This window comes from Phaenicophaeus curvirostris, chromosome 15 (assembly GCF_032191515.1).
Source record: "Phaenicophaeus curvirostris isolate KB17595 chromosome 15, BPBGC_Pcur_1.0, whole genome shotgun sequence".
Lineage (NCBI taxonomy): Eukaryota > Metazoa > Chordata > Aves > Cuculiformes > Cuculidae > Phaenicophaeus > Phaenicophaeus curvirostris.
Window position 1 is genome coordinate 10,590,225 of NC_091406.1, and position 13,184 is coordinate 10,603,408.

At 48.8% G+C, this 13,184-nt stretch overlaps 1 protein-coding gene across 2 annotated transcripts; it reads left to right on the plus strand.

Moving 5' to 3' along the window:
- The first annotated feature begins 1,721 nt into the window (after positions 1 to 1,721).
- DUSP1 (dual specificity phosphatase 1) lies at positions 1,722 to 4,261 on the plus strand. 2 transcript variants are annotated; one of them, XM_069869059.1, is made up of 4 exons: positions 1,724 to 2,181; positions 2,272 to 2,420; positions 2,508 to 2,727; positions 3,234 to 4,261. In XM_069869059.1, the coding sequence occupies exons 1-4, from the start codon at positions 1,812 to 1,814 to the stop codon at positions 3,602 to 3,604; spliced, it is 1,110 nt and encodes a 369-aa protein (XP_069725160.1). In that variant the 5' UTR covers positions 1,724 to 1,811; the 3' UTR covers positions 3,605 to 4,261. The 2 variants fall into 2 exon arrangements, with proteins under 2 accessions (XP_069725159.1, XP_069725160.1); XM_069869058.1 differs by having other exon boundaries at positions 1,722 to 2,420.
- The last annotated feature ends 8,923 nt before the right edge of the window (positions 4,262 to 13,184 follow it).

The following is a 13,184-nucleotide window of genomic DNA, read 5'->3' on the forward strand; positions in this document are numbered from 1 at the left end:
TGCATATGCATACCTACTTATATATGTGTATATATAGGTATATTTGGGTCCATATGAATGCGTACATGCATAGGGGTGTGCATATGCCTATTTATATACATGTATATATGTCGTGTGTGTCTACATGTGTATGGGTGTGCATATGTCTATTTATATATGTGACTATGTTCATATGTGTATTTGTTATGTTTATTTGTGTGTGTGCATGTACAAAGGTGCACATGTGTATGCCTGTTTATATATGTATATATGTATATATGTGTATATATATGTATATATGTGTATATGTGTGTATATATGTATTTATGTATATATGTGTATAAGTATGTCTATTTGGGTGTATATGAATGTGTACACACATAGGGGTGTGCATACATGCATGTCTATATATGTTTATATGCATGTTAGTATGCATATGAATGTGTACCTGTACAGGGGTGTGCATATGTCTATTTATATATGTGAACATGTCCATATGTATATTTGTGCATGTATAAAGGTGCACATGTGTATGTCTATTTTTATATGTCTATATATGTCTATATATGTCATATATATATATGACACATATATAGACATAGACATATATATATGTGTGTGTATATATATGTCTATATATATGTGTGTGTATATATATGTCTATATATGTGTATATATATGTATGTTTGGGTGTATACGAATGTGTACACAAATAGGGATGTGCATATGTGTATGCCTGTTTATATATGTTGATATACGTTGTGTGTGTATGCATGTGCATGGGTGCACACATCTATTTATATACGTTCATATTTATATTTGTGCATGTATGTGCCTGTTTACATGTGTATATATGAATGCGTACATGTATAGGGGCATGCGTGTGTATATATATGTGTATATTTGTGTGTATATGAATGCGTACACATAGATGGGGCGTGCATGTGTAAGTCTATATACATTTATACGTGTGTGTGTGAGTGCATATATAGAATCATAGAATCATAGAATAACCAGGTTGGAAGAGACCCACTGGATCATCGAGTCCAACCATTCCTATCAAACACTGAACCATGTCCCTCAGCACCTCGTCCACCCGTGCCTTAAACACCTCCAGGGAAGGTGACTCAACCCCCTCCCTGGGCAGCCTCTGCCAGTGCCCAATGGCCCTTTCTGTGAAAAATTTTTTCCTAATGTCCAGCCTAAACCTCCCCTGGCGGAGCTTGAGGCCATTCCCCCTTGTCCTGTCCCCTGTCACTTGGGAGAAGAGCCCAACTCCCTCCTCTCCACAACCTCCTTTCAGGTAGTTGTAGAGAGCAATGAGGTCTCCCCTCAGCCTCCTCTTCTCCAGGCTAAACACCCCCAGCTCTCTCAGCCGCTCCTCATAAGGCCTGTTCTCCAGCCCCCTCACCAGCTTTGTTGCTCTTCTCTGGACTCGCTCCAGAGCCTCAACATCCTTCTTGTGGTGAGGGGCCCAGAACTCTGTCTAGGGGTTCGCGTTTGTGCGCTCCCGTGAGTCCCTGCGCGTGCCCGCGCCGGCGCGCTCCCGCGCTCCGGGGGTGACGTCATCCCCGGCGGGGCCGGACGCGCCCTGCAGCTGGCGCGCCGCCAAGGTGACGTCTTCGCGGGCGCCCACGTGACCTCCACCCTCCTCCCGCCCTCCCCCCCCCCCGCGGGGCCCCATTGAGAAAACGCCGGCGCGGCGGCGCGCGCCCGGATATAAAGGCGGGAGCGAGAGCGAGCGCGGCCGGGCTGGGGAACGACAGCACCTCCGGACCGCCTCGCCTCGTCCCTGTCTTCTTCTATCTCTTCCCTCCTCGTCTTCCTCCGCCATGGTGAACCTGCGGGTGTGCGCGCTGGAGTGCGAGGCGCTGCGGGGGCTGCTGCAGGAGCGCGCCGCGCAGTGCCTCGTCCTCGACTGCCGCTCCTTCTTCTCCTTCAACGCCGCTCACATCCGCGGCTCGTGCAACGTGCGCCTCAGCACCATCGTCCGCCGCCGCGCCAAGGGCGCCCTGGCCCTGGAACACGTCGTCCCCAACGAGGAGCTCCGCGCCCGCCTGCGCCAGGGGCTCGTGCACACCGTGGTGCTGCTGGACGAGCGCAGCGCCGACCTGGAGCTGCCCAAGCGCGACAGCACGCTGCTGCTGGCCCTCGGCACCCTCTGCAGGGAGGCCCGCGGCGCCCGCATCTGCTTCCTCAAGGGTGAGTGGCGGCGGCGGGGCGGTGGGGCCGCGCTCCCCCCTCCGCGGCCGCTCGGCGCTCACCCCGCGCCTCTCTCCGCTCCCCCCGCAGGAGGTTACGAAGCCTTCTCGTCCGCCTGCTCCGAGCTCTGCACCAAGCCGGCCGCCCCCACGGGGCTCAGCCTCCCGCTCAGCGCCAGCAGCGCCCCCGGCAGCGCCGACTCCGGCTGCAGCTCCTGCGGGACGCCCCTCTACGACCAGGTGAGCGGGGGAGCCCCGGGAACGGAGCTCGGCGGCGGGGTCGGCTGGGAGCTGAGGCTAATAACGGCTCCGCTCTTCCCGTTTTAGGGGGGTCCTGTGGAAATCCTGCCGTTCCTGTACCTGGGCAGCGCGTACCACGCGTCCCGAAAGGACATGCTGGATGCTCTGGGCATCACGGCGCTGATCAACGTCTCGGCCAACTGCCCCAACCACTTCGAAGGGCACTATCGCTATAAAAGCATCCCCGTGGAGGACAACCACAAGGCAGATATCAGCTCCTGGTTTAACGAGGCGATTGATTTCATAGGTAAATGAGCTTTTTTTCCTTTTTCTGGGGTAATGCACCCTGGGAAGCGATTTTCGGGCATTGTTTTCTCTGGTATAACCTATATTTGAGGTTGGGGAATTATATTTCATAGAGGAGATACGTTCGAGGAGCGTCTCCACATTGATTTTATTCTACTCAGAGGAATAATCTTAGTTTTGCGAAGCTGTTTAAAGTCTTGAATCAAGAGGCACTGGTCTCGCAGAAAAGAGCTAGTGAATTTAAGCGGATCAGTATTAAAGTAATCTTGCAAGACTGCTAAAGTGTCCTGGAGGAGCTATTAGTATAATTGGAATTGGAGCCCAGAATGAAAATAGCTAGACTGGCGGTTCCCTCAGGACAAAGGCTCTCTTTGTCTCAGAAGCACCCGCTGTACCTATTAGGCTGAGGAGGGGATGGATTAAAGGAAATGTAAAGCAGCAGCCTTTGCTTTCCCACCTCCGGAAGCAGTGGGACTTGTTTGCTGACTGTTATTTTAATTCTTTCAGACTCTGTTAAAAACGATGGAGGAAGAGTATTTGTGCACTGCCAGGCTGGTATTTCACGGTCAGCAACCATCTGCCTCGCTTATCTCATGAGGACCAACAGAGTCAAGCTGGATGAAGCCTTTGAGTTTGTGAAGCAGAGAAGAAGCATCATCTCCCCAAACTTCAGCTTTATGGGGCAGCTGCTTCAGTTTGAGTCACAGGTCCTTGCACCCAACTGCTCAGCAGAAGCTGGTAGCCCTGCTATGTCGGTGTTGGACAGAGGAGCATCGACCACCACAGTCTTTAACTTTCCAGTCTCCATCCCTGTTCATACCTCTTCCAGTGCTTTAAGCTACCTTCAGAGCCCCATCACCACTTCTCCGAGCTGCTAAAAAGCAGGTGAAAATACAGTCAGAACTCAGACTTACTGTGTCAGAAGTGCAATAACTATGGGGACAGTGTGATCAGTCATTTGTGTTTTGTGTGGAACCATCCGTGCACCCCAGAACAGTGTCATAAATGGAGAGGAACTCACCTGAAGCCAGACAGCTAGGTTTGCTGACTTCTGACTTTAAAAGCCAACATCTGGATGTCTACGCAGAGATCAAAGGACAGTGTCTCCTCCTGAGCTGTTCCTCCTTGTTTTGTCTGTCCTAAGCCTGCTCCACGTTAAGTAGCATGCTCATCAGTATTCCCATTCCTGACATTCTAAGCAACACCGATGCTGTCCCCTTTTATATGACAGTCCTATTTATTTATTTTGATGTTAGTGTTTGCCTTCACAAACCTAAAGTTTCATTTCTAGAGAAACCAAATACCTCAGTATTTTTTGGTACTGTATTCCTGTGTGTATATATGTCAGCTTTTCTTGTTTCCCAAGCACTGACGTGAAAGCACCAGGCGAGTGCTTTTTTGAGTTGCCAAGGGTTGTATGTTTGCTGATTTATTTATGATGTGAAATAATATATTTCCTCTTATGAAGACAGAGTTTTGTTACATGATTATAACTTTTTTTATACAAACAGAATAAATTATGATATTTCTATTGAGCTGGATGATACATTGTTTAGATCTTGGTGTTTTTATGGTCCCAAAACTCATGCAGGAGCTCCCAGGTGAAGAACTGTGAGAGAAATTGGAATTGTCAGCTCTGCTGACCTTGCATCTTGACTGAACTAGATAGAAAAATGGGTTTAAACAACATAATTGATAGAACCTACTGCTGCTTCTTGACCTGAGCTTTTCTTTGTCCTTAGATGATTATGTGTAGTGGCAAAGAGCCAAGGCTGGCTTCTTGGCTATAAGGTGCATCTGGCTGCAGTGATGGCCACACAACTGTAACAGTTTGAACCAGTGGAGACTTGAGCACAGAGCTACAGTGAATTTGAAGTAGTTCTTTTCCTAAGAAGAAACTTCCTTATTGCTTGTATGCTTTAAATGCTTGAAGCATTAAGTCTTGAAATGAATCTGTTTGTTTGTAACAGATTTCCAATGCGTGTGAGTTTGTGTCAAGGGGTGTTATTTTTTTTGCCCTACCTCCTAGAATCCCTTTTGCAACTCAAACTGTTTCTGATCACTGGAGTAAAACTGTATATTTGGCTTGCTGGGCTATTTCTGTAAACAAATTTGGGAATAGCAAGAGATCAGGTAACCAGTAAGTCACTATTTTTTCTTACCCAGTCCCAAATAAGCTCTGTCCTGCTGCAGATTCTCATGGGAGTAACTTCCCTCACACTTCAGTAGAGATAATGAAGAGGGGTTTATGTAGTGTTATCAAAAGCCAGGCACGGATGTTCTGACAGCCCAGCACTCTTGGCAGGTCTAGGGTAGGAGCTGCAGCATGAGGATGAAGGGCAGCAGGTGCTATAGGGTTAAACGCTCTGTGGTGTAAGGGAACCCTACATCACCATGGGGTGTGTAGGGCAGGATGTATATGGGGGGAGCTCTTCTGCTGTGACAATGCCCTTACCCGGGGACATGTAGGTGGAAGAAAGGCAGCTGGAAGCTCGCTTTCCCAGGCAGGGTGGCAATACTGGTAACTGGGGGCTGGATGCTGGGGGAGCACTAGGGCATCAGGTGTCCCATAGTCCTTGCACCTCTGATATTCAGGAGTTGGGTCCTGCTTTTGCCTCATCAAAAGTGGTTTTATTTGGACAGATACAGCAGGCTATGATTTTTGGTTTAAAATCAAGGCATTTTTACAGTTGAGGTCCTGAGCTTAGCAATAAGGGTTCTTTTTTAAGCATAAAGCAGCTGTGTTCTTGTCAAGTAACTGGAGGCAAGCAAAGCACTGCAAACTTCTGCTGAAATCCTGTAAGTTACCAGGAGTATTAAAATCCAGGACTCTTCTCCTGGGAGAAGGTGCCCTTGAAGGATGGGATGATGCACTGCTGCATCTGAAATTCTTCCACATGAGCTACGCCTCTGACGCAGCTCTGTCGTGAGCGCTACGCATTAACCGTCGCCGAGCTTCAACCTGACACCAAGGGATAAAAAAAGTGGAGCAGCTAAAAGCAGAAGAGATCCCTGGGCTCTAAGGAACAAAGTTAAAACTCCTTCTTTTCCTAAAGGGTGCGTGGACCTCAAAGTGAATATTCCTCCCCAAACTCTGTCCCATCCTGCAAAGCCCCTTCATCCACAGAAAGTTCCTTGGCAGATTGTGCTGCTCTGTGGGGCTGGATTGACCACTGCTCTCCCTGTCAAGCACAGAAGGCTGTTTCTGAATACGTGGGCCTTTTTACACCTGCAGCAAACAGTGGAACAAACTCACCTTCAAAGCAAAGCCGAGCTTGTTCAGTGGAAAAATACAACCTTGGCAGCCCTGGCTGTGCAACTGATAAAAAAAAATCCTGCCTGTTAATCGCAATTCAAACAGAAATCCGCTCCCTGTCAGCCGGGGGAGCTTGTTTATGTGTTTCTTGGAACAATAAAACTCATTACCTGGCAGCTGTTCAGCTTTTATAACCTAAGCAGGCACCTGACAGAGGGCTGCAAAAGAGAGCTGCTTCAGCACAAAGCCCGTTGCGAAAAGCCAGCCAGCAGCAGTGGGGCTGCCGTCCCAGCCAGGCACTGATGGGCACTTCCAGCTCTGTGGGTGTACGATGTCCTTTTTCAAGTCTTTATCGTGAGCCTTCTGCTATCACCCATAATCAGTGTCTCACTATGCCAAGAGCCCAGACTCCTGCAAACTCTCTGTGGACAGGATCACACCTGGTCCAAACAAGGTGGGGATAAGAGGACAAGAACAGCAAAAAGTCAGAAAGATGAGACCTGCAAATGTCCCCTCAGTGCCACAGTTTTGGGGAGGTGGATAGGTTCACCTGGGGGGCTGCTGGGAGCCAGGGAGGAAGGAGTGGGATGTCCAGTGAGGTGGGGGGCAGAGGAGGAGGTGTGAGCCAGGCAAAGGGCAGAGGCAGAGCCTGTGTGTGGTGGAGCTGAAGGACGCCTTGGCAACAGGGCTGAACTGAACTTTGCCTGCTGTGGATGCGCTAGGGAGGCATTTTCCTTTCTCACCCCTCATTTATTCTCCCTGCATTGCTGTTTCGTTTGTTTGGGATATCAAGGCACATGGTTCACAGCGCTGAACTCCCATTTTCTCTGGCTTCCACACGAGCCAGCTGTTGCCCTGTGCTAGGGGGTCTCAGCCAAGACCCTGCCCCTCATATCTAACTCAAGACCCCTAGAAACCCAGCACGCAGCAGTTATGTGTAGGGCTTCCAGCTTATATAAGCTTGTAGTCCTACAGTGGCATACATCCCCAAGGAAACCATGAGGAGTTTCCCCTTGGTGAGAACAGCAGTAACATCACTTCCTGCTGCTGACAAACCAATTTGTCACAAAGTGATAAAAAGGCATGTTTTGTGTTTGCAGGAACTGGCTCTGGGCTTTGTTCCTCCCAAGCCAGAGGCTGCTCACCCGCCCCAAAGGCAAACAGTGGCCATGGTGCCCTGCCTCGAGCAGAGATGGGAGATGCGGACGAGCCCTTTGGGCCAACGAAATGCCAGAGCCTGGATCACCAACACCGTGTGAAGGTTCCAAAGCGTACAGAGAAAGTGCAAGTCGTGGCAGTGTGTAACCCAGCACGGCACGTGGGGCTCCACACAGCCCCTGTGAAGGGTCCTCACAGGTGAGGGGTGTACAGAGTCAACCCATACAGGGACACAGCACATGAGCCGCGTGCAATAACCCCAGCAAGACGCGATACCCAGGGGATACAGTGTACCCAGCTACCACATGACAGAAACAGAGCTCCAGAATAGATGCGTCTAGGGTAATCCCCTTGTCTTAAAGCTTTTGCCTTTCTTTTGTAATCAGCGCTTTGAAAGGTGCAGAGTGTACTCAAGCTTAGGGACTATCCTGCATTAGTCACCCTCAGTATCAGGCTAGCAGAGCCACAAGGATGTGTTATGCCATTACGTTGAAAAAAGAACATTACATCCAGACCATACACAGGCAAATCTAGTTTGCCAGTTTACCACCTGGATTTTTTTCTCTGTCTGGCTCCAGGGTAGCAGAAAGGGTACTGGGAGTCATTTGGCACTGGTGTTTAAGGGCAGCCCTGGAGAGCCCCCTCCCCAGCTCCACAGACGAGACGCAGCATGATGGGGAAGAGGAAATGTCATGGTGTGTGACAGTCTAGTGCAGCTAGAAGTCACTATACCTCAAACCTCATTTAAGCCTGTTTCTTATCCTTTCCATTGTCCAGCAACGATGCCCACGACAGACCCCCGACTTGCAGTATAGCCAGTGAGTCTCCACTCAGGGCTTTGGTTTCCCCGAATCTGCTCCGATCCAAGGCCATAGCGGGGGTGGGAAAGCTAAAACCCAGGCTCAAACCCACAGAACAGTTTTGTGCTGTGTGTGGCCTTGTGCTACACACTATTTACTGTGGTGCAGAGCCAGCACCCATGGCAGTCAGAGGGCTGGCAGCCCAGCTGAGGGACATGGCCAAGGTGCTCAGCCAGGTGGGCCTGTTGGCACTCATCAGGGGCATAAAAGGTTAGGTGGGACCAAGATATTAAAGGAAGAAAGCAGAGCTGATGGGAGAGATGTGAGTGTTTGGGGGGGAAGTAGGGTCTGCTGATTTAATTGGTGTTGCTGTGAGGACTTAAGCCTGGTCAGCCAGGCCTGCTGGGGACCTGCCTCCATGTCTGGCTCAGGTCTTTGTGTTCTGCTTTTCATAGAACCATAGAATCACCAGGTTGGAAGAGACCCACCGGCTCATCGAGTCCAACCATTCCTATCAAACACTAAACCATGTCCCTCAGCACCTCATCCACCCGTGCCTTAAACACCTCCAGGGAAGGTGACACAACCACCTCCCTGGGCAGCCTGTTCTGGTGCCCAATGACCCTTTCCATGAAAAATTTTTTCCTAATGTACAGCCTGAAGCTCCCCTGGTGGAGCTTGAGGCCATTCCCTCTCGTTCTGTCCCTGTCACTTGGCAGAAGAGGCCACCACCTTTTTTAGCTCAGGCTGAGGGCAGCCTCCAAGGGATGATGCCTCCAAGGGATGATACATGAGAGGAAACAGCTGAGCTGCTCTGCTGCTGAGGTGGGTAAAAGATTCCTGGTTTTGAGAGCTATTTTTCATTTTGGAAGTGCAGTTGTTCAAACCTGTGCCTGTCTGGAGAGCGCTGCCAAGGTCCTATGAGGGCCTGACACTGTTAGTCTGGCACAGAGCAAGCTGGCTCCATCATCATAAGACCAGTGGCCAAACCCAGGGGAAAAGGCAGGTTTGTTCTTTGCCCTTATGTGGTGTGGGACAGCTTCTTCTCCAGGTGTGGCTTTGGGTTGTATTTCTCCCCCTGGGGGTTTCCATTTCCAGGGTTTTCCAGCTGCTGCGTGTGGCTGCGCACCCCTCCTGCAGTGCCAGCCTGTTCATGCCCCCAAGTGCTGAGCTTTGCCAGCACCCGCCGCACGATTGAGGGGCCAAGGGTTGGCTGAGGTCCCTGTGAAGCTGCTGGGCTGGGGGTTTCCTGAGCGGTGCTCTCAGGCTCTTGCGTTTGCATGCGTTTCCTGCTAGACGCAGAAATGACTCGGTCTGGGCTTCCCCTCCTTGGTGCTGCTGGTTGGTGGGGAGTGTGGGATGAGATACTCAGCGCAACCCCTGGGCAGCTTCCAGCTCGCCTCCCAGCAGCCAGGGCTGGCAGAGGGTAGACGTATCCTCTGGGTGGATGCTCCGTAATGATGTGCTGCTGGCTTTTGGAGTTTGAAGGGTTGACTGTATTTGGCAGGGAGAGCAAGAAGAGAAGGTGCTCATGAACATACTCCGTGTGCAGGAAGGGGGATGGAGCACAGCTAATAGCAGTAGACAATAGTAACCCCGTTACATCTTACAAAGGTCTTGGTTGGTGTGACAATAGTAACCCCGTTACATCTTACCAAGGTCTTATTTGGTGTTCAGGTCAAGTGAGTCAAGGCTATGTGAACAGTAATTTCATGAGACAATTCATTCCAAAATCCATGTTATATGGGACCACACAGGGGCTTCAGAAAATGCTTTATTTCTCATAAAAACGTTATGTATGACACCAATCCCTCTCATTTCAATACCTTTTCGTTCCGAAACTATAGGCCATGTTTAAAAATAAACTGCCAGAGAATTCTAATATGACATAGGTGCCTTCTAAGTCACTAACCAGTTGGCTGCAAATTGGCAGGTTCTCACTAAACAGTATTTTCTTTTTAATTTTAATCTTTGTCTCAGAGCCAAATGTAGGTCCCACCTGTACTGAGATAATCAACTACGGTGTTGACTTTTTAGACTTCTAATTTCTGATATAATTTAATTATATTTGAAAGGGTTCGGGTTTTTTGCCGCAGTAATTGTGGAGGAGAAGTCTAACAATGGCTTTTTCAGGTCTTTTGCCTACAGTAAAGAGGTAGTTTCTTTTCAGTGTTCTCCCTAAATTCTTGTTGAAATATCATCTCTGGTAAATGTGTTTCCACGTCAGTATCTTGGTGTTTCAAATCTTGTTAAGGTTTGTTAATTAGCAACCGGGTCATAGCACTGTGTGGTTTTGATGGCAGGTTTTTCTAATTTGTGGAGGGTATGAACTGCAGATGTTCATTAATTCCAATAGTCTTTCCTGATACTCTGTGATACTTAAAGATCAGCTAGTAACTTACTTTCTTTATTGTCCTCTGCAAGGAAATCTTGATGTTTGCAGATACAGATTTTGGGGACTTTTGCATGACAGGTTATTTTAAAAATTACATCTATGAGATTGTTTTCAACCCTATATGCATATGCAATCCTTCTTACATATAAAAGATGTAACAGAAAAGTGTGAACTTTCTGCTTTTCGATGTTTCAGAGAGCCCAGCGCTGGTTCCCATTAGTTAGGTAATGGGGACACCGACATAAACAAGTGGCATAAACTACGTAACCATGTCTGGCGGGTCTTTCTGTTTTAATCACTTAAGTGCTGGTTTAAATGTTACATTACAGGATGTTTTCTTGGTCTTTGTTGTTAAAACAAAAAGTCAGCAGTCCTGTACGTGTGTCGGCTGTGATAGCATCAGTTGTGAACTCGGTCTGCGTCTGGGCACACGTGGCATTTCCTCTGCATCCCTGGGCTTTGGTGTGAGATCAAAGCTGCTGGTGAATGGTCTGGGTGCCCACCTGGTGCTTCTGCAGCCTGGTGGAATCCTATAATTGTCTGTGCAATGGCCACTTCTCCCACTCCTGAATCTAGGTGGATCACATCTGGCACCTCAGGGGAGGAGATGACCTCTGGAACCATCTTTAGGCCTTGTTGGCAGCTGAAGGTGAAGAATCCAACTGCTCGGGGCATTTCAAGATGCACTGCGGCATCTGCAGAGATTAGCGCAGGTGGAGCGGGATGGTCAAAGCTGGTCAAACACTGAAACCCTGTTGACTGCTGTATCTTGGCTAGAACCACAGTTGCGTCACTGGGATGCTTTGAGCCAAAGGATTTCTGGCTGCCCTGGGAGCCGTTCAAGGAGCCAGCTGAACAGCAGATCCCACAGTATCGAACAATAGTTCCCACCCTTTCCTACTGACTGGGAGGAGCAGAAAGGAACAAAGCCGTTTGCAAGGAAGAAAAAAATTCGTTTCGATCTTTGTCTTTTGCTCTTCCCACTCCCTTAGGAGAGTTTCCTCCCTCCTGGAGCCAGCAGACATCTCAGCACTGAACGACCCCCAAATTTCAGCACCTTCCCTTGTTCTTGTTTGTTCTTTAAATGCTTGCCCATGGGCGCCAACAAAAATGTGAATTTATAGCTGCCTTTTGTTCCGCTGTTTACAGCTTCCCTTCCAGCCTCCTGGGACAGCTGACGTCAGGGTGCTACATTTGGGCTCATCGTACTTCTATCTGGTGTTAATGCCTTCCAGGAGCAGGAGGAATGTGGAGCGCAAGGCGAGCTGCTGGGGCGGTGTTGGGAGAGGGGGCCCAGGGAGGGCAGGAGGCAGGCAACACTGAGTCGGGGCACAGTGTGATGCTGCCCACCCTGCTCTCGCTGCCAGGCACCAATTGGTTTGCTGGAGAGCACCATGGTCATTTATGGCCTTGTGTGGGGATGGCCTGCCCACTGGCACCCTGTCTGTCTGTCCAGGCAGCTGGCAGAGCTGTTTGCAGCACCACGAGCGACGCACTGAGCTATTTTTAAGATGCCTGGGCTCTATCCCAAGTATAGCGTGCTCTATTTCTGGTGCAAAATGATCTTCCTGGGTGGAGGATGCAGAGATTATTTTCATCTGAAACACATGGGTTTGAAGGCAGTGGGAGAAAGAAATAGCTGGGCACGACTGGAAGAGAAGCATTGAAAAAAAAAAAAAGAAGTGGAGAGAGCTGGAAGCCATAGAGGTCTCACCCAGAGGGAGAGCTCTGTGCTCACAGCCGCTGTCCAATGCTCATTGCCAACAGTTTGCTCATGGAACAGGAATTAAAAAGGCCAGGGTTTGGTTTACAGCTGGGGTTTATTGAGGACATCGGAGGGCTTTGCATTTGTTTGAAATAGGCTGCTGGGGGAGTTTGAGATTCCAAAACATTTAATGAGGCTGAAAGGGATGAACAGGGATGCTAAATGCAGAGCTGTAAACTTGCTGGTTGCTTTCATCAGTTTTGGACCCACCTCTCACTCCAGATGAACTGGATCTCAATAGCAGCAGAACACCATTTGTTCACTAGGGCTTAAAGAAATTCCTAAAAAGAAATAACCAAAAGGAGTTTTTTGTTTATTATGTGCCTTGTAGTAATATCAGGGGGCCCTGAATGGTGCTGCAGGCTCCATTACAGTGGGGATGTCACATTCACAGGGCAGTGATGGGAATAGCTCTGCTCCTGCCTCCAGGTGCTGGAGCAGAAAGACTGGATCATCACCTGTGGCCTGCCAGGCTGCTCAATGTTGACATTCTACAGGTGAAAAGTGAAATGTTGGGCCATGGGCAGATTCCTCATGGCTGTGGGTTTTGCCAGTGCAACCTTCACACCTGCATCTGCAGCTGGAGGTCTGAGGTGTTTCATCTTCTCACACATAGGTAGGTGTGTGAGAAGGTGGTGTCAAAGGCTTCTGAGAAGATGGAAAAGGATGTAAAAGAGCTTTCTTTAAAGTTTAAGAAGAATTTGCCATTCTTAATTTTTCTTAAGACCCATTCCTCAACTGCAAGCAGCAGAAAAAATGCCATGACTGTGTCACTGACCAGAGTGCAGCTCAAAGTCTTGTTCTCTGAAACCTACTGCTCTGTTACCTCCACTAACTTGTGACTAGGAAGAGTCAATGATAAATCCAAAGTGGAAATATTTGATATGTCAAAGGCCAGCATAAGACTGACAGCTTTTCCTTTTATATGTTCTTTTGGAGGGATTTGTATGTTTGGTTGGGGTTTTTTTTGAGGCTGGATGAAAATTTTCTGCTTTCCAATCAAGGCTGATTTCATACTGTCTCTATATAAAAAAATTGGCTTCCAACAGTAGGACAGGAAATACTTCCACCTACTACCAAAATA